The 27274-nt window shown below is 38.5% G+C and overlaps 2 protein-coding genes across 14 annotated transcripts in view; one reads left to right on the plus strand and one right to left on the minus strand.

Annotated features, from left to right (window-relative positions):
* Positions 1-1002: 1002 nt before the first annotated feature.
* Positions 1003-27274, minus strand: part of uex (metal transporter uex) — an 81415-nt gene continuing 55143 nt past the window's right edge. For all 13 annotated transcript variants that reach the window (XM_020958615.2, XM_086826015.1, XM_086826019.1 and 10 more), the window contains one exon: positions 1003-2603. In XM_020958615.2, the coding sequence (XP_020814274.1) occupies positions 2038-2603 (566 nt within the window). In that variant the 3' untranslated portion in view covers positions 1003-2037. The remainder of the gene's footprint in view (positions 2604-27274) is intronic.
* LOC147644636 (uncharacterized) lies at positions 3093-11799 on the plus strand. Its single transcript, XM_086826026.1, has 2 exons — positions 3093-10433; positions 10533-11799. Exons 1-2 carry the CDS (start codon positions 9529-9531, stop codon positions 11356-11358), a joined length of 1731 nt encoding a protein of 576 aa, XP_086682152.1. The 5' UTR covers positions 3093-9528; the 3' UTR covers positions 11359-11799.

Raw genomic sequence — 27274 nt, forward strand, 5'->3', positions numbered from 1 at the left:
CCAGGCAGACCACGAAAACACAAGTCAAATACCTTTCACTGAACTAGACAGCAAACTGGCATGGAAATCCAATGTACTAGAGAAGGAGAAAAAGGCCACCATAGCGCTATACGCTTTCAAGAAGATGCATAGTATACATATCGGTGGTGCGTCCGAAACTGCTGTGTGAAGTCTTAGTGTGGGAGCAAGCCATGTTTCCAAGATACAAGCTTATGGAGAACCCAGCGGCAGGGACTGCTCTGCATGTCAGAGGCGCTAGGGTTACAAAAGCACTCGAAACCATAATTGGAATTGATCCACTTGATATTCACAAGCAACTGACTTCAGGAAAGGCTGCACAATGCCTAGAAGCATCAGAAAATTTGTCGCTATAAATCAATACATGGTTAGTATACATGATACCCAGAATGAGTATGGAATGGGCAGAATGGGAAACGTCCCCGTATTCAAAGAAAGTTGCAAAGCAAGCTGGAGAGACGGTTATGCACACAAGAAAAAAGCATATGGAGAAAAAACTCCATAACCTTGAAAATTTAAAAATTAAGTGCAAAGAGCGCATTGATAAACTGAGCCACTTAGAACCTCATCTACCTCGAAAAGATTGCAGACTGTTGGTGGGAATTCTCATGCAGTCAAGCTGGGCATCACCGACAACGGCAATTCAAGGCAATCGAAACCTTGAAGCATCTCATCTGCCCGGCCCAAACTCAGACTTTAAAATTAAGATACCTAGGCGCCTCAGTTCTGACATCACTAGTAGATGCCTCCAAGAGAATTTACCTTGATGCTTAAGGATTTTAATACCGTGAAACAATCACCAGGTCCATATAATAACATCCTTAAAAATAGGATCTAAGCAAGACCACGACGAGGGCTCTTAGGTTTAGCCTAACCTAACCTAAGATGTAGGTAACGCAGAAAACTTACTTACATGGGGCCAACTATTCTTAATAATAGATTCTGTACATGGTAATTATATAGCTAATAAATAGACATTAAACATTTTATTTGCGGAACATTTATTAAATATGAAATAGTCTGGCTTTAACAAATTCGTAACTCGTATTTCCTTAAGTATCAAAATGATTTATAAGGATAACAGCAATTCAAATATTTCAGTTTGTACTTGTTTTTTAAGTATGTATTTACAAAATAAGCAAAAATAATAGTGTATGAGGCATTATTTATTCAACAAACCGCCAAATTTATTGTACAATGATTACATTTTCCCCTAAAAGAACACTTACATACATACATGATTACATAAATGAACACTATTTTTGCTGAGGTGGGTACAGGGGTGTATTTACACATCAAATATTTAAATTGTTAAGTAAAGTGCAGTCAGCCTTTGACTTACCCCATACCAACCGCCGTCGTCTTTACTTTACATAATTACTAATAGAGATGAGAACCTGAATATAAAAGAATACTAATCTGGTGTTACTGCTCTTGAAATCTTTATATTTTCGGATTGGATTATTTATAAGCAGCCCCTCACCAGTTACTGAAAATAACAATATATTTAATTATAATTTAATAAACATAAACCTTAAAGTTTTATAAAGTTTTTTATTATTAAAGCCGTCTAAATTCATAGAGCATAGAATGAAACTAAGCCACACGTTTTTAAGTGTGGATTAACGAAACGGACGCTAGGTAAGTGGCCATTCCTAAATAATTTAAGTACATATTTTATGAGGTAACACAATAATATATTTTATACAGAAAAGCCCTATAAACCACTTGGTATTGTGATTATAGAAATTCTTTAATTTCAGAAATGCACTTCAGGAAAAGTAACAATTGATTTTAATATCCGAATGTGAGCAACTTTGAAACTTTAAAAATCTTAACTGCGTTTTCTGAATTTGCATATAAATTAATATCAAATTATAATTTTTGTGAAAACAAGGCAAACTTTTGGCCTTTAAAATGTAACGGATAATTACGAAATTATAAATTGATTGGACAATGGATTTTCTTTCATAAGCTCAAATATTAAAGTTGACGCGCTGGCGACTTCAAAATGTTATGTTATTTGGGATTATGTTCCCTATTTTCAGGTTTATCATTTGGCTTTGGTAAAAGGGGTGTGGAAGCTACAGTCTTTTCCCTGTCATCTTGTTCCCCATTTTGAAGATATCCTTCCACTTCTGAAACTACCAAACTACTTATTGAAGCATTATCCGTGTGCTCAGGGTTGATAATTTTTCTGTCATCTTGGATAACTCCACCGACGCTTTGATTGCTTCTCTCATCATGAGAAAACTCAATATTCGTAGGAGATGAAGTCATACTTCGATTACGTTTCGAATGGAGCCTCGTGCCTAAATTCGCAGTTAGTAATTGGGGTTTTTCATCTTCAGTTATAGAATGCAACAAGCGTTCAACCTCGTCGTCAAATGTTTCGCTTGAGAATGTTCCGGATTTTCGACTCTTTTCCAGCAATGTAGCCTTTTTCGCCGTTAGATATAACACCCTTTTAATTGCAATATATATGACATCAGATATAGCACGAACAGAGTAATCAGGTACAAATGATTGCCGAATTTTCGAGTCCATGTTAAGAGACTGCAGGGATCCAAGTTGAGTTGGAGAGTCTATAAGAAAGACAAAAGTACCAACCTTTAAAAATTGTTTAACACTTCCGAGCTGTTTTAACGGATTAATAATAATATAACTTAAATAATGTATTTACTTTTATAATATTAAACTAAATTATCTATTTAAATTATTTCTTTTTACTCTAACTGCAAGGGTTTAAAATGCACTAAATCTTTATACCTTTGCAGGGTATTATATTCTTGGCCACCATCAACAGCCGAGTCGATATAGCCATGTCCGTCTGTCCGTCTACGCAGACTAATCTCTCAGTTTTAAAGCTATCTGAATGAAACTTTGTAGTTAGTCTTCTATATACTCTCACTCGTATATATGTCGGAGCGGGCCGGATCGGACGACTATATCATATAGCTGCCATAGGAATGATCGGAAAATTTTTACAAAAAAAATTATAGCATTTTCAGTTTTCAACAGAATTTAATCAAATTTGAGATATAGCCAAATCATATAATTCTTCAATTTTAAGTAAAATTTTATGAAAATCGGACTACAATATCATTAATTCCCATAGGAACGATCGAGAATATAAATCAATTAAAAATTATAACATTTTCAGTTTTCAGCAGATTTTCATCAAATTTGAGATATAGCCATTTTATATTAGTCTTAAATTTTGTGCCAAATTTTATGAAAATCGGACGACTATATCTTATAGATGCCAAGGGTATATAAACTTCGGTGTGCCGAAGTTAGTTTCCTTTATTGTTTTAAACTATTATTTATTCTCTAGCATACTCGTTGTTTTTCGCTTATTTTTTTTTCTGGCATTGAATGTGTTCGGTTCATATAATATGTTAGAATGCGATATTAATTATTGTTTCTGAAGATCTATATAATACTAAATTGTATTATACTTTTTATCCACAAAACCATAAAATTGTTAAGAGTTCAACTACTCAGCCCGGTAACCCAAATAAAAAGAATAAAGGAAACATCCCGAACTAATAAAAGCGTGTTAAAAAGATGCAATACTGTCTATATTTAATGACGATCCAATTCAAGAAAGATTTACTGGCATATCAAAAACATTGGCCAAAGTAAAAAGACAGTATTACTGGAAAAGTAAGAAAATGTCAAAGAGCGAAACAGATCACATTAACAATAACAGATACACTTGTAAATAATAGTGGGCACTATTGGTTCTCTACCAAAACCAGAAAATAACAATGAATATTTAGTCACGCTTATATGTGACTTAACAAAATATCTAGTTGTCATACGAGTTGCAAAAAAAGCGGAAATTCTGTAGCTAAAGCAAAGCAAGTAAATAATTTAATAGATAATATAAAATCGATATGTAACATAAGTAACTATGCTAAGGAAAGTAAATTTAGACTAGAGGTAGCATACAAAAAAGCTATAATTGTAATAGAAGAGAATAAGAATAGAAATAAAAAAACTTTATGATGAGAAAGTAAAAAATATATGTAGATCTATGTTTCAGTAGGTGATAAAGTTTTGCTAAGAAACGAAACAGGTCTTAAGTTTAATACTTAATATACGGGTCCGTACAAAGTAACGAAAATAGGAGATTAACATTATAATAACGAATAATTAAAATAGGAAGCAATCAATTCATAATGATAGAACAATTTTTATTTCATAATTGTATTTAGTACGGCCATGATACAAATATTTTTTCGTGGTTTAATTATCTCTGTTGCTATTAATATATATAATATAATATATAATTAATTATATAATATATATATATTTTGTTAAAAAAATATTTGAATGATCGTCATTCATTTGCTGCTCCTTCGGAAAATAAAGAAATAAAAATGCAGAAGCTTGAAGATTATTTCTACAGTCTGTTATTTCTACGGTGTTTCCGTATTGTAGCCATTGTAGCAGACTTAAGACAAAAACTGCGAATCGCTTTCTCCCAGAGATTTCGTCGACGCCAAAATTAACGAACTTCCTACCAACGAGTTCTCGCTCAAAATGATGTCCACCGTCGCACACCACTGCATCGCATCAGCGCTAGCTACGTCGGAATTAAATTTGGGTAAAACACTGTCGCCATTTTGTATTGGACGAGACGTCTTATTTAGCGTTCCAACTAGTTGTAGAAAATTCTGGTTTTGCTGCTCTAACAACACACTTGAAATATTGCAGCTTGTGAGTTATGTATCACACTTTTAATGTCGGAACGTCGTTGAAATTCTCGGACTTTTTCACAAGCCCAGGAAGTTTCAGCGTGTTCTCTTCGAGGATCTAACCCTTTGCTGTAACCCGCTACAGCTCTACGTGCAAATATCTAGAATTACTTTTTAGATTTCATGGGAAACCTCTTCTACTGCAATAGTCTACTTCGACCAAGAATTACACACACTCTTATGAATTTAATAGACTCCCTGCAGTACCAAATGTCATCAATAGGCCACTGTCATCAAAAGTCATCAACGTGTCGCCTTCGACTTCTACCGAGTCGACGCTCTGCCCACGATACAATTACGACGGTAGTCTCGTCGGCAGTCGCTCGGCTGATGATGAATTGTTGATGAATATGTTGATGAATCATTGATTAATTGTTGATGAATTGTTGTTGATGACAGCCCAAGACATGCCCATGTTAAATTCATCATCAATTTTTATGGACATTAATCGATGAATCATTAACAACACCGCCTTGACTGTTGTTGATGAATCATTGATGTGTTACTGATGCAGGTACTGCCGGGCTACTACGGAAAACACACATCTCATAAGAATGTTACAAACGCCGACAGGTATAAACCCTTGGAAACTGGCATTAGTATGGAGCTTAATTTCCCTATTGGGAACTAAAAGTTGCTAGAAGACGTGAGTTTGCTGAAGCATGGTTTAATTTGTTTAACGCCATCTCATCATTTAGTGGTAACGGTCCACCTTTCTCAATAGCACCGTTAAGTGTTTACGAAGAAGGCAGACTTGATTGATTGTTCTGTTATAGCCATATGTTCTCATAACCAAGTGAAACACTTGACAGATCTATCACCGGATCAATCGACCATTACCCATATGGTTGGTGGCAAATGATTAACTGAATCATTAAGAATCGTTCCATTTTGGTTAAAAGAAAAAAAAAAACTAAATGAAGATGGGGAAGACAACCAATTTGCCACCCTTGAGCAATAATAACTAACGCTCAAATTAGGTTAATTAAATGCTGTGTATGTATATTTTCGTTTCACTTCTCTGGTCGGATCTGCAACTACCGATCGAATGCTTGACTTTAACATATATCAAAACGCTTACAATAGCTTAGCTTAAAGGATAAAGCGACAGAAGAAGAAGAGAGAGAGAAATAGATAAGAAAAGAGAAAAGCTAAGAACGCAGCAGGTGAAGCCATACACCCATGCGCGCATGATTAAGCGCTACCGGTATAATCCGAACAGCCTTCAAAAAAAATTTTAAAAAATTGAATTAACTAAACTCGACAGCGTTACCTGGGGTAAACTATTATCTAACGGGTAAACTTGGATTTTTTATTTCCAACAATCCAGCACCGAATTATGAGAGGCACCGCAATTGAACTTTTTTCAAAACAAATTGCTAATATTGCCATATTTTTGAATATTTCAATGTAAAAATTTTATAAGACATTCTTCGAATGGCATATTTTGATGTACCATTCGTTGAGTCAATACATTTTAATTGTGTCGTCAGGAAAAAAATCACTAAAACTTTTTCGTAGCTGCCATACAAACGACCGTTAGATATAGACAAAAATGTAAAACTGTAAATATAATATGTATAGGAGAATAAAATGAAAGCAAGCATTACTTCGTTGTTATACCCTTGCAGGGTATTATAATTTCAGTCAGAAGTTTGCAACGCAGTGAAGGAGGCACCTCCGACCATATAAAGTATATATATTCTTGATCAGGATCAACAGCCGCGTCGATCTAGCCATGTCCGTCTGTCCGTCTGTCCGTCAGTCCATTTCTACGCAAACTAGTCTCTCAGTTTAGAAGCTATCTTAATGAAACTTAGTAGTTAGCCTTCTATATACTCTCACTCGTATATATGTCGGAACGGGCCGGATCGGACGACTATATCATATAGCTTCCATTGGAATGATCGGAAAATTTTTCCAAAAAAATTTTTAACATTTTCAGTTTTTAATAGAATTGGATCAAATTTTAAATATAGCTCTTTATTTTTTAATTTTGTGTAAAATTTTATGAAAATCGGACTACTATATCATATAGCTCCCATAGCAACGATCGAGAAATTAATACAATTAAAAATTATAACATTTTCAGTTTTCAACAGATTTTCATCAAATTTGAGATATAGCCATTTTATATCAGTCTTAAATTTTGTGTCAAATTTCATGAAAATCGGACGACTATGGCACCTATATGATGCCATACAAACGATCGTTTGATGGAGAAGAAAAATGCAAATCTGTGAATGTAAAGCTGCAAATATAATATGTATAGGTTAATGAAATGAAAGCAGGTATTACTTCATTGTTTTTTAACACAAATATATATAATTTATATGTTATGGATTCCTAGTCATAGAATTTATATCTGCAAGGGTATATAAACTTCGGCGTGCCTCTTGTTTCCTTTCTTGTTTTTAAACATAAATATATATGATTTATATTGTATTGATTCCTAGTGATCCAAATTCAATCTGCGAGGGTATACAAACTTCGGGGTGCTGAAGTTAACTTCTTTTCCTGTTCTCAAAAACATCTGTAATGTTTTCAAGCACATGTTTTTCCGAACAACCAATTTAGTCATTTCTATAATGGATTGGCTGAGCAGTTTCAAGTCCAGATGATGCAATAGTAATCATTCTCTAAAATGATTTAAACCCTATTCTTATCATAATGCAAACGGTAATTTCCTGAAGCGATAGGAGCCATTGCTCGTTAAAAAAGACGGTATATATCTTGGCATTTTAATACGCTTGCAGAGTATTATATTTTCAGTCACAAGTTTGCAACGCAGTGAAGGAGGCACCGCCGACCATATAAAGTATTTATATAATAATTAATTTAATATTATTATAAAGATACTGATCTACAGCCGAGTCGATCTAGCCATGTCCTGTCCATGTCTGTGCATTTCTTCGCAAACTAGTATCTTAGTTTTTAAGCTATCTAAATGAAACTTTTCAGTTAATCTTCTATACTCTCACTCGTATATATGTCGGAACGGGACGGATCGGATGACTGTATCATATAGCTGCCATAGGAACGATCCAACCAAAAAATTATAAAGATATAGCCATTTTATATTATTTTACAATTTTGTATAAAAATTTATGAGAATCGGACTACTACATATATTATATAGCTGTCAAAAAAGGCTCGAGAAAGAAATACAATTAAAAATTAAAACTCTCGGTTTACAACAGATTTTAATCAAATTTGAGATACAGCCCTTTTTTATTATTCTAGAACTCTTATTTTAATTTTATGAAAACTGGACGACTATATAATATATATAGGCGAATGAAATTCAAGAAGGCATTACTTCATTGTTTTTTAACATTAATATATATAATAGATATTTTATTAATTCCTAGTGATCGAAGTTCTATCTGCAAGGGTATAACACTGTTAAAATAAAAAATTTAAATAATAACAATAATATATATACACTGCGTTTCACTTGAATAGAACACTTTACATAGGGAATTTTAAATCTCGAAATCTTTTAAACAAAAAGAAAACACGTTGATGTTTTTTTTTCTATTTATAGAGTAATCAATTTTAATTATAAGAAAAGTATCAAAACTTAAATTAAATTAACAATTAATAAAGGTTAACAATAAAATTTAAAAACTTCAAAAATTCCACAACAATTTTGTTTCACATGAATAGCACATTTTAGATTTAGTGTCATTTCAGCAGCCAAGAAGATTGATTCATAAAAGTTTTTTGATTAATTTATGAATTTCAAACATAGTTTAATCATTTTGTGCAATTATGGGTCGTGGAACGTCACTAAGTCACAAGGAACAGATCCAAATACAAAGCTATATTGATTGTGACCTTTCTGTGGATCATATAGCGAAAAAAATTGGAAGAAGCAGAAAAGTCGTACACAATTTTATAAAGAACAAGCAAAACTATGGAAAAAATATGAAAGGTCGCTGTTCGGAGCAGACCGCTAGCGCCTAATTGTGCGCGCATGGGTGTATGGCTGCACCTGCTGCGCTCTTTACTTCTCTTTCGTTATCTATTTATCTATCTCTTCTTCTTCTGTCGCCTTATCTTTATGCTAAGCTACATTGTAAGCGTTTTGATATATATGTTAAAAACTAGGCATTCGATCGGTAGTTGCAGCTCCGACCAGAGAAGTGAACAAAAATAAAATACAGCATATAATCGACCTATTCGTGCGTTCGTAGTTATTGCTCAAGGGTGGCAAATTTGTTGCCTTCCCCATAAACATTTTGGTGACCCCGACGTGATTCTTTGGTTCGGAGCCTGCAACCCGGTGTTCGTTGTTTAATATCGTTTAAACAAATCGCTTTGCTTCGCTGTCGCTTACTGGCATTCGGTCATAAGCACACAAGCAGACTCACATACACACATACCTTGTACATAACAAGCTGAGTGCATATAGCCGGCCGCTGATTTTCGGTTTAATCGCGCTGTTTAACAAAAGCTGTGTTGTGCCAAACATTGTACAGAAAGGTGGCTCGCGCTTAAGCGTCGTTAATAGCGCCTATTGAACATATATATACTTATGCATATATAGCATAGACGTGCGTGTGCCAAAACTCCGCTGTTTCGAGGCAGACAATTGCAACAACAACATTGTCGAGGTTCCGGTGCATATCGGTGACGCTGATTAACCTAAATTTGCGCGGTGAAAACTAAACGGGTTCCTATATACCGAAGCGGTCAGACATTTTCCCTTAATTAAATTTTTTCGCGTGAGAAAATAAAGATGGCTACAGAAAATTCGGTTCAGCATCAAAATGAGCCGCCAAGTGACGTGGACTTTTACCGAGCCAAGGCCCAATCCCTTTTGCGGCAATTGAGCTCGATGAATTATTTCATAAATCCGGAGACGGTAGATCAGTTTGATGAAGCTGATTTACTGGCGCGACTGGAGTGGATTAATTCATTAAATTTGGCCTTTGATTCCGCACAGACTTCGCTGGAAAAATTGGACTTTTCGGAGATAGCAAGCGACCATCGGATTGAGTTCTCCACGGCGTTCATGGATGTGAAGGCGAAAATAAATCGAGGTTTAGCGGCGCTTCGCAAATCTCAATTGCCGGCTGCAACCGCTGCAAATTCAACTTCCATAGACAATTTTAATCATCCGGATCTTTCTTTCCGATCTAGGAAGCCTCGGTTGCCAATTTTGGAGATAGCTCGGTTCCATGGATCCTACTCTGATTGGCCGGATTTTATTGCAACGTTCAGCACGGTCATCGGAAACGACGAAGAGCTAAGTGATATTGAAAAATTGCAATATCTAAGGTCAAGTTTAGGCGGTGTGGCTCTAGAGACCATACGTTCGCTTGAGCCCTCGAATGCCAATTATACAAAGGCTTTGGACTTACTCAAAAATCGATTTGATAATAAAGTTCTACATTTTCAGGCACACGTACAGGCAATATTTGGGGTAAAAGGTGTCGAGAAGGGATCAGCCAAGGGTCTTCGGGAGTTAAGCGATTGCATGAATTCGCATCTGCGAGCAATCCGTACCATGGCAACTACGCAACAAATCTTGGACGGATTGCTGATTCACATCGTCGCACGGAAGCTCGATCAGAGGACGCGGGAGAAATGGGAAGAGGATTTGTCCATCAACAACCTAGCTACGTGGGATTCTATGGAGTCGTTCTTGCAAAGGAGGTGTAGGATTATGGAAAATTCGGATCAAGCCTTTGTAACGCAAACACCAAGCCGGCAGGTGGGAAAAGCCCTGCATGGGTATAGCTTCATTGCTTCAGTTGGTAGCTCAAATCTTCCCCTATGTACGTTTTGTGATGCGAGGGATCATTATTTGCCAAAATGCTCTCGATTTCTAAATTTGAGCCCGAATCTTCGATTTAGAGAAGCAAAGAAGTTGCACCTGTGCCTCAACTGTTTGCGCAAGGGGCATAGTTTGCAGCAATGCAAGTCAACGCACTGCAGATACTGTCGAATGAAGCACCACTCATTGTTGCATTTTAATCAGGACCCATCTGTACCATCCACCGCCTCATCTCTATCATCCGATCCATTTCCCAACTCTCAGCCAGCATCATCACGTTCATCATCGCATTCATCGTCGCATTCATCATCCCAACCTAATCACCGTTCATCGAACCCTCCACCAAGCCCCACAGATATTTTGCCTGTTGATTACGTGTTGCTTCCAACCGCGATCATATATTTGAGAAACAAGGCTGGAGAATTTATGCCTTGCCGAGCAATCTTAGACTCGGCTTCTCAACTAAACTTCATAACGTCTCGTCTAGCGAATCAACTTAATTTGAATTGTAGAAAGTCGCATACCCTAGTCGCTGGGATTGGGGCATCCTCTTTGAATGCTGATACGGCAGTCGACATTGTAGCGCAATCCCAGGATGCAAGCTATCGTGCCTCATTCTCCGCGGTTGTGACTGACAGTATCGCTGATTATCAGCCTCATTTTAACATAAATGCCACATCGTGGAAAATTCCGCAAAATATTTCGCTTGCTGATCCTCATTTTAATCGTTCAGAGCGGATTGATCTTATAATTGGTGCTGGACTCTTCTTCAAAATAATGGCTGCGTGACAAATTTATTTGGGTAGCGCGTTGCCAACCCTTCAGAACACCAAACTTGGTTGGATCGTGTCTGGAGGGCTGCCGAGTGCGTCAACTCCTCAGTCTGTCTCAGCTGCCGTCGTCAAGGATCCACAAAATCGCCAAGCTAGCCGTTCTGCCCCACGATGCCGATGAAGTTGGAACAGTACCTCTTCCAACGGGGGGAGTATGTTCGGAGCAGACCGCTAGCGCCTAATTGTGCGCGCATGGGTGTATGGCTGCACCTGCTGCGCTCTTTACTTCTCTTTCGTTATCTATTTATCTATCTCTTCTTCTTCTGTCGCCTTATCTTTATGCTAAGCTACATTGTAAGCGTTTTGATATATATGTTAAAAACTAGGCATTCGATCGGTAGTTGCAGCTCCGACCAGAGAAGTGAACAAAAATAAAATACAGCATATAATCGACCTATTCGTGCGTTCGTAGTTATTGCTCAAGGGTGGCAAATTTGTTGCCTTCCCCATAAACAGTCGCCAAAGTAGTCTCCTTAGCGACACAGATAAGCGTGCAATTCTGCGGGAAGCCTCAAATTCTCATGACTCTGTGAGCAAGATAAGGACAAAAGCAGGTGTTGACGCGAGCGAAACTACTGTTTGGCGAGTTATTTCCAAAGCTTAAACGCTTGAAACTTAAAAAAAAACACCGCTTAACCCCAAACGAAAGGAAGCACGGTTGACCTTTTGCCGCGTCAATATGTCATGGTGTAACGAGTTGAGGCGCGTAGTTTTTTCTGATGAAAAAAAGTTCAATTTGGAGGGGCCAGATGGCTATAATTATTATTTTCATGATCTGAGGAAAGAGACGCATCAATTGGAGCGTTTACACAGTCGAGTAGGCGGAGTTATGGTTTGGGGAGCCATATCTTACTATGGGACTTGTGAACTCTAATTCTTATCCTCAAACATGAACGCAAAAGCGTATCTAAACGTCCTCGAACAAGCTTTTCCACCATTGGATGGACCATTTTTCAATCATTTGCCTTGGACATTCCAGCACGACAATGCCCCAATACATACTGCACGTGTTGTAAAATCTTTTTTAAAAGATAAAAATGTTGAAACTCTGAACTGGCTACCATACTCGCCGGATCTGAATATAATTGAAAATGTTTGGGGATGGCTGGTCAGAAAGGTTTATGAGTCTGGCAAACAATTATCAACAAAAGACGAACTAATTGACGCCATTCAGAGGGCCTGGGCTACAATATCCCTAGACTACATTATATATATATGATTCGCTGCCCAACAGGATCTACGAGGTTATATTGAATAAGGGGGGCTCGACCCATTATTAAATTAACATATATATTTATATTAATACTTATTATTGAATAAAAACACATTTCCTAATACTTAAGTTCATTAAATATACTTTAAAAAAAAAATTTGCTATTCATGTGAAACAAAATTGTTGTGGAATTTTTGAAGTTTTTAAGTTTTTTTGTTAACCATTATTAATTGTTAATTTAATTTAAGTTTTGTTACTTTTCTTATAATTAAAATTGATTATTTTATAAATAGAAACAAAAACATCAACGAGTTTACTTTTTGTTTAAAAGATTTCGAGATTTGAAATTCCCTATGTAAAGTGTTCTATTCAAGTGAAACGCAGTGTATATAAATACATATATATATATATATATATCTACCCTATTGCCGTCGCAAAGTGGGCTCGCACCCACTAATACGAGAATACGAGGAATAATTACCGGCGTGCTGCCAGGTTGTTTGCGTGCATGTTTACTTAGTGTGTTAATATTAAAGATTTTAATTAGGGAAGGGTATCTGCGTTGGAGATTAGTGTGCACAAATCATTATAATTTGCACATAAGACTCTAAAAGGTTCATGCAGTTCGAAGGAAGTTCTACAGTGGCGCAACACTAGTGGTATATATAAGTACTTCTACATGGTACGTCGAAATTGAGCCGACTCAACAAGTCAGCACTTTCCACATCACCATGGATAAGGTTATAGAGCTTCTTCCTTGCCCCGTTCTACGATTGGCTAAGGACGATAAGTTTATTAAGAGGGGTCTATTTGAATAGGAAGGTTATCTTTGGTTTACATCCCAATTTAAGCCTCGTACAGCGAAAAGTAAAAAGTGACGCCGTACTAAGGGCTCCAACGCAGCATCCATATTCTAAGAACGAACTAAATAGGTATATAAGGATTTAGTGACATAGGGGTCATTGAATTCCGACAACTTAGAGATTCCCCTATAATTGCTGGCATCCAATTTGCTACCTTTTTTGTGGAGAGGAATAATAAAAGATTCCTTCCAAATAATGGAAAAGTGGGAGGTTTTTAAGGATAAGGTAAACAATTTCAGAAAGGGATAGCACAGGGCGTCGGCACAATACCTGAGTACACAGCCAGGAATTCCGTCGGGACCTGGCGAATAAACTGACTTGACACGATGAAAATCTAAAAGGAGAGAGCTTTCGTTTAGGCTGGGACAGAAAATTAAGTTTGATTTGGGTATGTCGTAGGAATAAGTCTGGTGTAAATTCGAAAAGTTTAAATGAGTTTGGCTGGACGGGCAGATATATTCTGTACATAAGACCCAATATCAAGAGTCACATCGAAAGTTCGATGATCTTCGGGCTGCGTCAGAGGCGCCACCCTGGCTAAACTGACTCTCGCAGGACATCAAAGTGTCGAACAAGCCAGCGATAAAGTCATGTTGAGTAGAAGTTAGGAGAGTATTGGTGGAATTATTTGAGTACCAAATAGCACCAGGGATATTAAAATCTCCTAGGACTACCAACTGGTCTCTATCCAAAAGTCTACAGAAACCCATCTGAATAGCGGAAAGGTGAATAGGAAGTTCCGGCAATGGAGGTTTGTAGGAACAGGTAATAAAAATTAAGCTATCTTTGATAGATAGCTTCAAACAGAGAAATTCAACATCGTTCCATTCCTCGAAGGTTAATAATTCTGACGTGAGTGAGAAGTCCACCGCTATAAGAACACCACCCCCGCGTCTGATAGGGCGATCTAGCCGATATACTGTGAGCACAGCTGGAAAAATTTCGGAGCTCAGAATCTCCGGCATTAACTAGGATTCTGTGAGCACTATAATCTGAGATGTAAACGAAAGGCTATCAGAATACAAGTTAGGAAGCTTACTACGTCAGCCTCTTGCATTCTGATAGGAAATACCTAGAGAGTAGGTTAGTTTTTTGGGTCACGAGAATAGTCTGGGAAGAGTTATTCCTACAGGCCGCTTTTTCTTTTTCTTCGCTTCGAACTCCTTAACAACAACGTATTCTAGCTAGAAGTTGGTAGAGCAAATGTTAAAGAGTTCGTTAGGGACATTTATTTTGAAAGATAAAATATACCTAGCGTAAGAAAATTTTAACTTTTCAACCTTTACCTTTATTTTATCGGCTCTGGTGTTGCGTTGTATAAAGGCGAGAACATCTTCCGATGTTTGATCAGGGGAGAGCCGCGAAACAAAAATATGTCTCGTATGGAAAAACCGCTATAAGGGCTTTCGGCAAGGCAGATTGGTTATTTGCCGTGCCATTGTCGGCCGGTATTCCGGGCCTAACACCCTGGGCAGATATATTAGTATGCACGGGACTTTGAAATCACCTGCGGTACGGACACTCCCGCTGCACATTCGGGTACCAAATCTTTCCTGGCGCTCGATCTCAGAACTCTTGAAATTAAGAGGGTAGACCACCCTGACATTTTTTAAAAATATGATTTTTTTTAATTAATCTTGGTGCCGATATTTTTACGGTCATTTTAAGACATCGGGCTTAAAAATATCTCATTACTTATGGATTCTACAGCCATTAGAAGTGAGCGCTGCCGGAATACCTTAGAGTACATTCTTTATCTTCTTTTGCGTTTTTCTCAAAACTACGTTTTTTTTAAATGGTGTACATGATTTCTCGAAAACTGCCGGATTCGATTCTCTTCTCTATAACGTTTTCTATGGCATGACGTAGGATTTTTTCGTTATGATTTTTTGTTTTAAAGTTATACATTTTTAAAACAAAAATTTCGTAAAAAAAATTTTTTTTTTAAGTGCTCTCATTTGCTCAACAAAATTTTTTTTTTTAAACGGCTACTAATAAGTATTTCTTAGTTTAACATATGTACTTTGATGTGCTAATAAATAAAAAGTTTTATTCTTAATAACTTTGTCAAAATGAATTTTTGAAAAACCCTCAAATTTTTGAGCCTTCAGGGTGGTCTACCCCCTTAATTCTGAGGTCGACGGATGTGCCGCGGGAGGCTGGATTACCCAGTTAATTTGTCCAGATAGTGCTTCTTAGATCTGAGGACGTTCTCCACTAATCCTGCGATGTGTTTCCACGTTTCTTCGCTGCCTATAATCTTCGTGACAATATTTTCTGGGTTTATTGCCCCTACAGCTTGTTCCATGCAGTTCCGCGCAGGTCCGAATTTCTTGCAGTGAAAAATGTTGTGATCAGCACTGTCCATCTCCGAATCTCCATATACACATCTGGCGTTGGTTATTTCCCCTATAGAGTGCAGAATGGCGGCAAAGTAGCGATGGCCTGTGAGCATCTGCGTTACCTAGTAATTCACATCTCCGTGTCTCCTTTCATACCATACCAGGTTTGGTAAAAGCCTAGCTGTCCATCTTCCTGTTGCTTAGGCTGCCCAACTTTCCTACCATTGTTGGAAGATTACTTCTCAGCGTTCTTATTAAATTCTCCTTAACTCGAATGTCTATTTCTAGAGGGATTCTTTTTCTGCTGGTAAAAGTAGCTCTGTTTTTTTGTCCGCCAGTTTCAGGTCGTGTGAGTTCAGTTAGCTTTTTACACGTGTCATTACTTGCTTGTCGGTATTTCGAGCTGTAATGACTGCGACTATGTCGTCTGCGTACCCCACAATAGTCGTGTCTAGGTGAAAAATGTCATCGTAGCTAATGTTCCAAAGTTCCGGTCCAAGTATTGATGCTTGTGCCGCTCCTGAAGTTATCTCTATACATTTCTCTCCTGCTTTTGTTTGATACAGTAATCGTCGGCTCTCAAGATAGCTCTGTGTTATCCGTATCAGGTAACCTGATATTCGGAATCGTCTTTTCAAGGCATCAAAAATATAGTGTCAAGCATACATAGTGGTCGAAAAGCTGATGGGGTATGGGGATCTCCTTTGCCCTTACTTAGTTGTCCTAGTTCTCCATTTGTGTGAGTGGGGAATAATGTTTTGACTGTATGGCCCATAAACAAGCCCCCATGGGTCAGAGTTGACGTCGTTGCAGAGGCGTTTCCATTTTTCCGTTTTGCTTTTCCGGATGGCAGCATGTAAGTCCTTCTTTGAGAATCCCCCTCCGACTTGCCCTCGTGAGGCGATATCCTCGTTCCCTACTCGTTTTGACCCTACACTTGCTGTTAGCATTCCGATACTTGCAGCCACACTAAGGACTCTACGACCTCGAGAGTCAGTTGATGCCATGCCCCATTCTTGAGTCCTTGAGTTAAAGTCTCCTGCTATTATAAGGTTTCCTCCTATTTCACTGGCGTTGTCTTTAATACATTCAAGTTTCGTCTGAAAAGTCTGAATGTCGTCACTTGGGTTCAAATTACAGCTGAATATCGTCCAGTTTCTTATTTGTGTTAGAACATGGCATCTTCCGTTTTTGTCGCCTCTATGTGAAAGAGTGGTAGGGTCGGGGATCCGAATTTCTGCCGTCTTCTAACCAAACACCTTCGTCCCGTTTCTTATATTGTATAATAATAATAATAATAATAATAAGAATAATAATAATAATAATAATAATAATAATTTTTTTTTGGGTTGAGGAGGGGGAATGCCTAACGCATCTTCCCTATTGCCGTCGCAAAAAAAAGGTATGTGGGGCTCGCACCCACTAAACCCCCCCCCTCGCATTTGGCCGTGTTCCCACCTCGGAACAGCTTTCGCATTACTTCAAGGTGGCGCCAATTCAGCGCAATGCGCTCTCATCTTCTTTCTGCGTCCAGATTACCCAGTTAATTCATCCAGATCTTGCTTCTTAGATCTGAGAATGTTCTGCACGAATCCTGCGATGTGTTTCCACGTGTCTTCGCTGCCTATCATCTTCGTGACCATATTTTCTGGGTTTATTGCCCCAACAGCTTGTTCCAGGCAGTTCCGCGCAGGTCCGAATTTCTTACAGTGGAAAATGGTGTGTTCAGCACTGTCCATCTCCGCATCTCCATATACGCATCTGCCGTTGGTTCTTTTCCCTATAGAGTGCAGAAAGGCGGCAAAGTAGCCATGGCCTGTCAGCATCTGCGTGACATAGTAATCCACATCTCCGTGTTTCCTTCCGTACCAAGCTACCAGGTTTGGTAACAGTCTAGCTGTCCATCTTCCCCTTGCTTCGGCTGCCCATCTTTCCTGCCATTGTTGGAGAATTACTTCTCTGGTCCGCTCAATAAAGCCTCTTGTCGTCTCTCCTTCCTGTCTCCTCATATATATTTGTTTTCGCGCTTTGGCCAATAGGTCGATTGGTATGGCGCCTGCAATTACTAGTACAGCAGGGCCGGATACCGTTCGATATGCACTCGCTATTCGTAGAGCCATGGTTCTTTGTACCTCAAGTAGAGGTTTTGACCTGCAGGTTGCCTCAAGGGTGCCTGCCCAGACCTCACACCCGTACAGCATGATTGCGTGATTTATCTCCATTAAGAGTTTCCGCCTTGATTGTAAGGGGCCGCCCACGTTTGCCATGAGTCTGCTAAGCGCCTTTGTAGTCTCGGTCGCCCGCTTCTTCGTCTCTTGTATGTGTGCATTGAATGTCAATTTTGAGTCCAGTCTAACTCCTAGGTACTTTATAACCTTCTGCGTCCTTATTAAAGTCTCTCCAACTCTCATGTCTATTTCTAGAGGGATCCTTTTTCTGCTGACTAAAAGTAGCTCTGTTTTTTCGTCCGCCAGCTTCAGGTCGTGTGAGTTCAGCCAGCTTTTTACGCGTGTCATTACTTGCGTCAACATACGTTGTGCGTACTCGGTATTTCGAGCTGTAATGACTGCGACTATGTCGTCCGCGTACCCCACAATAGTCGTGCCCTCAGGGATGTCTAGGTGAAAAATTTCATCGTAGCTGATGTTCCAAAGCTCCGGTCCAAGTATTGATCCTTGTGCCGCTCCTGAAGTTATCTCTATACATTTCTCTCCTGCTTTTGTTTGGTACAGTAGTCGTCGGTTCTCAAGATAGCTCTGTATTATCCGCATCAGGTATCCTGAGATTTGGTATCGTCTTTTCAAGGCATCAATTATGTTGTCCCATTTAACGCTGTTGAATGCGTTTTTAACATCCAGTGTTGCTAGGAGAACTACCGGCCTCGAGAAATGGTTGCCTTGTTGGCTGCTGAGCGCTTGGTTGACGACTTCTTGGATTGCTGCATCGGTGAAAGACCCCCACCTCTTTCGACGGTGCTGATAGGCGTGGCTTAATCATTTTCTCTAGTAGCTTCCCGGTAGTGTCAAGCATACATAGTGGTCGATAAGCTGATGGGGTTAGGGGATCTCCTTTGCCCTTACTTATGAGAACTAATCGTTGCCTCTTCCAGATGTCGGGGAATTTCCCGCTGGTAATGCAATCGTTATACATATCCAGCAGGATTTGGGGTCTGCTCTCCGCGATCACTTTGAGGACCTCTGCTGGGATGTTGTCGGGCCCTGGAGCCTCCTTCCCTTTTAAGGTTTTTGCCGCTTTCAGTAGCTCGTCCACTGTGAAGAGTTCAATCTGTTCTGCTATTGGTGGAGAAGTTCTCGCTTTACTGTTTGTATGAGTGGGGAATAACGTTTTGACTATATGGTCCATTTGTTCTTCCTCCAGTTCTGGTGTTGTGCTTCTTGTTCTCAGCTTCTTCATCACGATTTTATACCCTAGCCCCCATGGGTCAGAGTTGACATCGTTGCAAAGGCGTTGCCATTTTTCCGTTTTGCTCTTCCGGATGGCAGCATTTAAGTCCTTCTTGGATTTCTTAAATTCGTCATTAAGTTCTGTAAGAATCCCCCTTCCTCTAGCCCTCGTGAGGCGGCGTCTGTTTTTAATACACGCTTCTCTAAGAGCTTTTATCTCTTCTGTCCACCAATACGCTTCTTGTCCTTGTCTTCGAGGATTGCCCTTTTTTGGCATTGCAGCGTTGCAGGCCTGTTTTATGATTGCCAGGTTGTTGCTAACTGCGTTACCACCGCTCTGTCGGTTCTGCCTTGCGTCAATTTCTTGTATCAGCCTTGCCTTGTCTAGTCGGTTAACGTTCCATCCTTTTCTCGTTGGTCTCACTGTAGTCACTTCGTTTTCTGCTATGTTAAACGTTATATAGTTATGGTCGCTTCCGTTGTAGGTGTCGAGGATTTTCCAATCGGAGATCTTGTGCGCACAGTTTTCTGTCACTAGGGTTATGTCGGGGATTGTGCCCTCGTTCCCCACTCGATGGAATGTCGGTATTGCTCCTACATTTGCTGATAGCATTCCGATACTTGCTGCCATATTTAGGACTCTACGGCCTCGAGAGTCAGTTGATGCCATGCCCCATTCTTGAGCCCTTGAGTTAAAGTCTCCTGCTATTATAAGGTTTCCTCCTATTCGCCTGGCGTTGTCTTCAATACATTCAAGTTTCGTCTGGAAAGTTTGAATGTCGTCACTTGGGGTCAAATAGCAGCTGAATATTGTCCAGTTTCTTATTTGTGTTAGGACATGGCATCTTCCTATTTTGTCGCCCCTGTGTGAAAGAGTGGTAAGGTCGGGGATCCAGATCGCCGCCGTCTTTGTGTCGTCTTCTAGCCAGACGCCTTCGTCCCGTTTCTTATATTGTTCGCTTATGATAACAACGTCAATTTTGTTTTCCAGCACAATTTGGTGCAGCAGGTCATTTGCCGTTCTGCTTCTATGCATATTTGCTTGCAGAACCTTCATGGCTTTCCTTTCCTGGCCACACTGGGGCAATGCGCCGTCCCAGGGAGGTGTCCGACGTCGCTCCTGTTCTCTGATGTACAGATACAGCATCTCGGAGCTTTAGTGCAGGTCTTCATTTTATGACCACTTTCACCACATCTAATGCAGAGGTCTCTCCTATCCGGTCCTTTGCAATCCTTTTGCAAATGTCCCACCCCGAAACATTTGAAGCATCTCTTTATATCGAGACAACGCTTAACGCGGCATCGGGTCCATCCTATTTTTATTCGTTTTTCCGTCAGTATATTCAGAGCGTCTTCCGTTGGTAACGTAACAAACGCTCTCCTTTGTTCTGAGCTGTTTACTCCTGTCAAGTGGATTATGATTTCCTGGTGCGTGTCGCCTATACCTTCTCTGATTGCTGAAATTTATTCGTCTTCTTGTGTGATGCTGTCGATGTCTCTGATTTCCAGTTTGACCAATTGCCTCATGGTCTTCACTGTTCCGCACTCTTTAAGGGTATCCTTAATGTTTTCACATAACTTGACCGTTTCACTTCCTTTTGCAAGTTCCAGGAGCATATCACCTGCCTTCGTTTTTCTGACCGACAGTATATTGCTATCGGATTCCTCTGGTTTAAGGTTTTTTCGCAGGTTGCGCAGCACCTCGGCATAGCTTTTTCCCTCTGCCGGTCTGACTAAGACGGCTGCTGGGCGAGTTCGCATTCTTGTGCTAGTCTTTCCTTTTGTTCCCTCAGCTTCACTTTGTCTGACATGTCCTTCTTTAGTTTTGCTTTCTTTTTTCCCCTTCTTATATGTGACCGTCTGAAAACCATCGTTTTCCTGTTTATTTTTTACCTTCTTACTCCTCTCCTGCGCCGCCGGGCTAGTGGCCGTCCTCTTCTGAAGTGTCGAAGTGGGGGTTTCGCTCACTGTATTGCCAAGTGCGTATTCATTGGTTTTTCTCTTTTCCTTTGACCGCTCCCTTTCTGCGGTTTTCCAGCTAGATCGGTAGTTTTCCATGACATCAAAGAGCTCACTGAGTTCTGAGGTGCCATCCTTTACGTCCATGCTGATATTCCTTTGCTTTTGCATTGCGATCTTCATTTTCTTGAGAATTGCCTTGCACTCTGATAAGGCCTTCTCTTCTAGTGCCTGCATCTTGTATATCAGCTCCTGTCGCGGGGAGCTTATCTTTGTAGTCTGTGTAAGCAGTGGGGTCTGTTGCGTTGGTAGGGGGGTTGATCCGTATTCATTCTCTGGGTTGTCCTTGTCAGCGAGATTTGGATTTGGATGGGTTATCATCCCCACGGTGTTGTCCGGTGATCTTGTCATCAAGCTGCTCCTCCTGAATGCGTCTCCTTCATTGTCCATTTTTCGTTGTGCGCTAGTCATCTTGTTTAAGTGGGTCCAAACTCTAAGCCGCTATCTCCCCGCATATGTGCAGTAGTCCAAAATGTCCCCATGGGTCCCTATGCAAGCAGTGAGGTTCATGCGAGGGTTGACACAGAGCTTCATGGGCATCTGTGTTCAGAGCCAGGACAGACTCTAAGCAGGAATGCATTCAACTGCACCTGCACCACCGAGCCATCGGTGTGTGGTTCGAACGTACTAAGAGACTTGCCAAGTTTTAATTGGACGGAGGCGAAGGAGGCATTTTCCTGAAAGCCGTTTCTGCGAGATGTCACTCTTGCTTACTAAGGTAACAGAATGCCGCATTCGTCAGCCCACAATCGTCGAATTCAAACAGTTTTATCGAAGAATTGGTCCTTGAGGAATCCATGGTCGTGCCGTGACTAGGGATCGCGGGTGTGTCAGGCCCGTCACCCCGGTTGGGGTGCCCTTGCGGGAATAATAATAATAATAATAATAATAATAATAATAATAATAATAATAATAATAATAATAATAATAATAATAATAATAATAATAATAATAATATTAATAATAATAATAATACCAATAATAATAATAATTAGCTGGCGTTCTTTTTTTTGTTAGCAAAAAGGTTTGGAAAACTTTCCTTAAAATCCTTAACGTCAACAGATGTTGACAATACACTGTTAACGTATACAGTAGCATTAGATGGCAAAATCATTAAAGTGAGATTTCCAGGCTAATGCGATCAAAATATAAATATACACGTGAGAACATCAGCAAGTGAATATTTTTAATAATCTAACAAAAAATGAAAGTGCCGAAAAAAATTCGTTGATACAACCCAACCAAACCATTTCCTGACGTATGCGCAAAAATATAATGGACCCTTTCAAATGACATAATTTGGTGCCAAAATTATTGACAAACAGTACAGTCCGTGCTTTGGTATCAATATTTGCTTCCAAACATTCGATTCAATGGCATATTCACTATTTATTGAATAAATAACTCATACAATGGTAACTCAACATTGTGGTTCTTTACCACCAACAAAGAAATATCATAAATTCCTTCACGGCATTGGATACATGTAGATTACCACAAATCAGACAAAAGACCCGCTGGAAGCAATGCAAGATAATTCAATGCTCCCTCAATCAATGAAGAAGCAGTGGTAATTGTTGAAATTAATTGAAAATGTGGAATAACGGGATATTATTGTTAAATTTCGGGATAATAGACAATTGCAGCGCGTGTACGAGACCCATCGATCATAAGATGCACTTTAATTCCCGTTGATGTTCGTGGGGAATATGGCTATAACATTCGTGATCGTTAATCCGATGACAGGTATGCTTACAAGTCATAATTTATTTTTGAATTAATATTTCAGGAAAAGAAACGAATATGGTCAGCTCAATTAATTTGAATGCGTATATATTGATGATACGTCAAAATGTTGACAATAATTTGTTGAAATACCTCCGTTTTTCAACAGTATCGTATCGACATGTACGTGAACGTAGAAATAAAGCGTCTCGATATTGTTCTTTTTAATCAGTTGAATGAAATCATGATCAGACATATACCCGCGCGAGGCTACGGAAGAACACGCGGCAAATATCCATTCTATCAGCTACTTATGTTGGAAATCCGCCCCATATGCATGAGTACGCTCAAAAGGCGATGACGAACGTGCGTTATTACGGATGACCGGATTTATTAATTAATTTTTACGTACAATACGAGATGATAACGGCCGGTTGATAACGGTCGCTAACATACCCCTTGTTGATAAAAGCTAGATCGTTCCATATTGTCCAATTCTTATGAAGCATTTTTCATCTTACTGCAATGATAAGTACTGCAACTCCATCAAATGATGAGGTAATAAATTTTTAACTTGGACATTACTTAAGTTATGGTGAGGCTATTTGGCGGCAGTTTTAATTTCCGATCCATGAACGTTACCCGACTGTCGTTCATTTATCGGTTAATTTGGAGAACGTCAGCGTGCACTTTGCGGACGGAAATGCAACGAAAAGAGCAGAACGACCACCAAGGACAGCGATGAAAAATTTCTTTTCCACATCCGAAAGCGACCCGTTTGCAAAACTTTACATTATTCTGAAATGCCACGCTACTATATATGGAACGCTGCATAAAAAAAAAAATTCAACGCCGGAAGACAGGGTGAGCTGTTGCTTCACTGGCTTCACTGATGTCTATTCGACTGATACCCTCGTACAAATATACACAATTCATCCACGCCACGATGAATGCTTCTTCCTACGTTTGCTTTTAATAAACATTAGAATCTTAACATCATTGAATATACTGCGCACATTGCTTGCGATTATCATATGTCATCCGTCGAACTCAGTAAAGTTGTGGGACAAATACAAGGACGAGATGCTTGACGATATTTTGCAGAGTCCGTACGACAACTGCTAATTTCGATCTTGAAATTAACGACGAAATCATTTCGAAATCTGCTGAAGAGGTTAATGCTTGCCTAAAATCGTCCTCTTTGTGTCGGCAAGAAATTGAAATTGATCACGAATATGAGATTTACTTTCAGAGTGACGCCTCTGCTGCTAAATTCTTAAAATAAATTTTGGCGTTTGGCAATGTCAATATTCCTCTTGATACTTCGACTGGGTTGATATTGTTCAGGAAAAATGTTTGCGAGTTTACATCATCGAAGGAAGAACTAATCAACAAAGGTATCTGAAGCGGTTGTCCGTCAAGAAACTAATAAACAATGTAATTCAAGCAACGATCATCAAGAGCAACCCAATAATTCCAAATGACCTTCCATTTCAATTTAAGCGGATTCAGTTCCCTGTTCGGTTGGCTTTTGCGATGACATCATCGCAAGTCGTTGGAAGTCCGTGGAATTAACCTTGTACTTAGCCTTTTCCCGTATTGATCTTCGTTGTATATTTTTTCGCAGGAAAATAAATCATAAAATATAGTTTACCATATCAATCTCAAGTGATGTGATACAAATAAATTACTTAGGAAAGTTACAAACAGGAAAGTTATCATTTTTGTTGTACTAATTTTCCGAACGTTCCAACTGCAGCTGTATAATATTGTCGTCAGATCCAACACTTTAAATAGAATGTTAAATATAACATTAACTACATTGCTTCATTGAGATCTGTCTAAAATAATAAACCCTCAAAGTAGATAAGAAAATGGTATTTAAAGTGATAAAGACCGACGGAATAAGAATTTTTCGAATAACTTAAATATGTTCAGTGAAATCAATCGCTATTTAAAAAAAAAAGACAAAATTAAAAGCACAATCAAAAAAAAAAATCGCTTCTCAAACCAAAACTACTAAGAAAGCTCAAATACGCGAAAACAAACACCTAAAGTAGCCAATTATTTACGTTCGTCATGAATTGGCAAAAAAGAAACTAATGAAATCTATATAAACAAATTCGTTGTCACGAACATAAATCGAAGATGGAGTAACATAGCGTGCTTCGACCGACAGACTATACTATGTACAACGCAGATATACCGATAACCATTCTTACAATCTTAAATGCTTTGCTTTGCTGATAATACTGACCTAAGGGCCCTTCAAAAGCAACATATAATATTTATCAGCTCAGTTTGGAAAGCGTTGCTTCGATAGATACCATATACGGTGGTCCGATCAGGCATAGTACGAAATATTAGTACATGGCATTAAAAATATACATGTACACTTTAGGGGGTTATAATTCTCTAATTTTTACATACATTGTTACATACATATAGATATGGGTGTTCAGAAAAAAAAAAAGAAAATCGTAGTTTGGAAATGATAAAGGGTAACAAACTAAACTAGAAAACAAAATATGTAGATATTTAGCCTCGCGAATGCATAAGATTATACCTATCCCTATCACCGGTCTCGGTTTAATATTTAATATTTCTACAAAAAAAAAAAAAACAAAAAAACTATTACACACAATGCGATAACCAAATGTTTTTGAATTAAATAAAAGACATATGTGATTTTCAGTGACAGACCAGGTAAAATGACCTTAAATTCGCATCTACCCAAGACTCGAAACGACTTAAAGTAAGGTAAAGCTAGTGTGCAAAGTTGAGCGCTCCAAAGAAATGAGCCAAGTTTCAGAGCGGTTTTCCGAGAGAACGTTTGTCTGTTCCTACGCAAACTAATCCCTCAGTTTTTAAACTATCTGAATGAAACTTTGTAGTTAATCTTCTACATACTGTTACTAGGATATATGTCGGAACGGGCCGGATCGCATGACAATATCATATGGAACGATAGGAAATTTATTTAGAAAAAGTTACACGTTTTCCAGTTTTTAACAGATTTTTCAAATTTAGGATATAGCAGATTTATATTATGCCTAAATTTCGTTTAAAATTTTATGAAAATCGGACTACTTTATCATATAGCTGCCATAGAAACGACAGAGAAATTAATAACATTTAAAACCTTCAGTTGTAAACATATTTAACACATGAGCAGAAAAGTCCCGGGTCTAACATATAAATCGCGATAGTTTTATTCCAGTTTAATTTTGTTCTAGTTAATACAATCTTTTATAAGACAGCTGTTAAAGTTTCAAGATATTTTATTTATAAGTTTGTGAGTTATTGTGTTATGAGTGACGCTAATTTTTTAATTTTAAAAAAAAATGTATGAAAAAAAAATAGAGTTTTAATTTAACACTGATTCTTAACAATAAAACGTTGGTTTGCTGACTTTGAACATGGTCGTAGAGACACTGAAGATGCAGAACGCAGTTGACGTCCAAATGAGGCGATAACACCGGAAAACATAAAAAAAATCCACAAAATCGTTTTGAATGATCAAAAAATGATGTTGCGTCAGTTAGCTGACATCGTAAAGATATCAAAAGAATTTTTTAGATTTATATTGCATGAGCATTTGACTACGATAAAGCTCTTCTCAAAATGGGTGCCGCGTTTGCTCACATCAAGATAACGCACAGTGTCACAAGTCAATCAAAAGAATTGCGAAGACTACATGAATTCAACTTCGAATTGCTCCCACATCCACTATATTCGCAAGATTTGGATCCAGGGACTACTGGCTGTTCGCAGAAAAAAAAAACACTGGTAAGAAATTTTTCACCAATGAAGAGGCTATTGCAAAAACGGAGGCCTATTTTCAGGCAAAAATTACACTAAATAAAAATTAATTTGATAATTAAGCAAATTTTGAACCAAAAAAAACGCGTTCTCTATGTTAGGCCCGGGACTTTTCAGACCATGTTTTACGAGTGAGAATATATAAAATACTAACTGCAAAATTTGATTCAGATAGCTTTAAAATTAAGGGACTCGTTTGCGTAGAAACGTTCAGACAGACATGACTAGATCGTCTCTGCTGGTGATTCTGATCAAGAATATAAATACTTTATATGGTTGGAGATGAGTCCTTAACTTCAATCTTCTAACATTACATTTCCGACTGAAATTATAATACCCCGAAAGGGTATAAAGGGAACCTTTTTTGGTGCGATTTAAGTTCTTGAAAAACGCACCTGACATTTTTTTTAAATCCTATTTTTTTACTCTATCTTGATGCCGATATTCTTACGGTCATTTTAAGACATCGGACTTAAAAATATCT

Source organism: Drosophila serrata, unplaced genomic scaffold (assembly GCF_035046125.1).
Source record: "Drosophila serrata isolate PLE 108 unplaced genomic scaffold, ASM3504612v1 contig_125, whole genome shotgun sequence".
Classification (NCBI taxonomy): domain Eukaryota; kingdom Metazoa; phylum Arthropoda; class Insecta; order Diptera; family Drosophilidae; genus Drosophila; species Drosophila serrata.

Bases quoted from the DNA above. Each gene is read 5' to 3' on its own strand.
- LOC147644636 (XM_086826026.1), top strand. From the start codon at position 9,529: ATGGCTACAGAAAATTCGGTTCAGCATCAAAATGAGCCGCCAAGTGAC. The intron at 10,434-10,532 runs GTTCTTGCAAAG...GCATGGGTATAG, and splicing joins ACGTGGGATTCTATGGAGTC to CTTCATTGCTTCAGTTGGTA.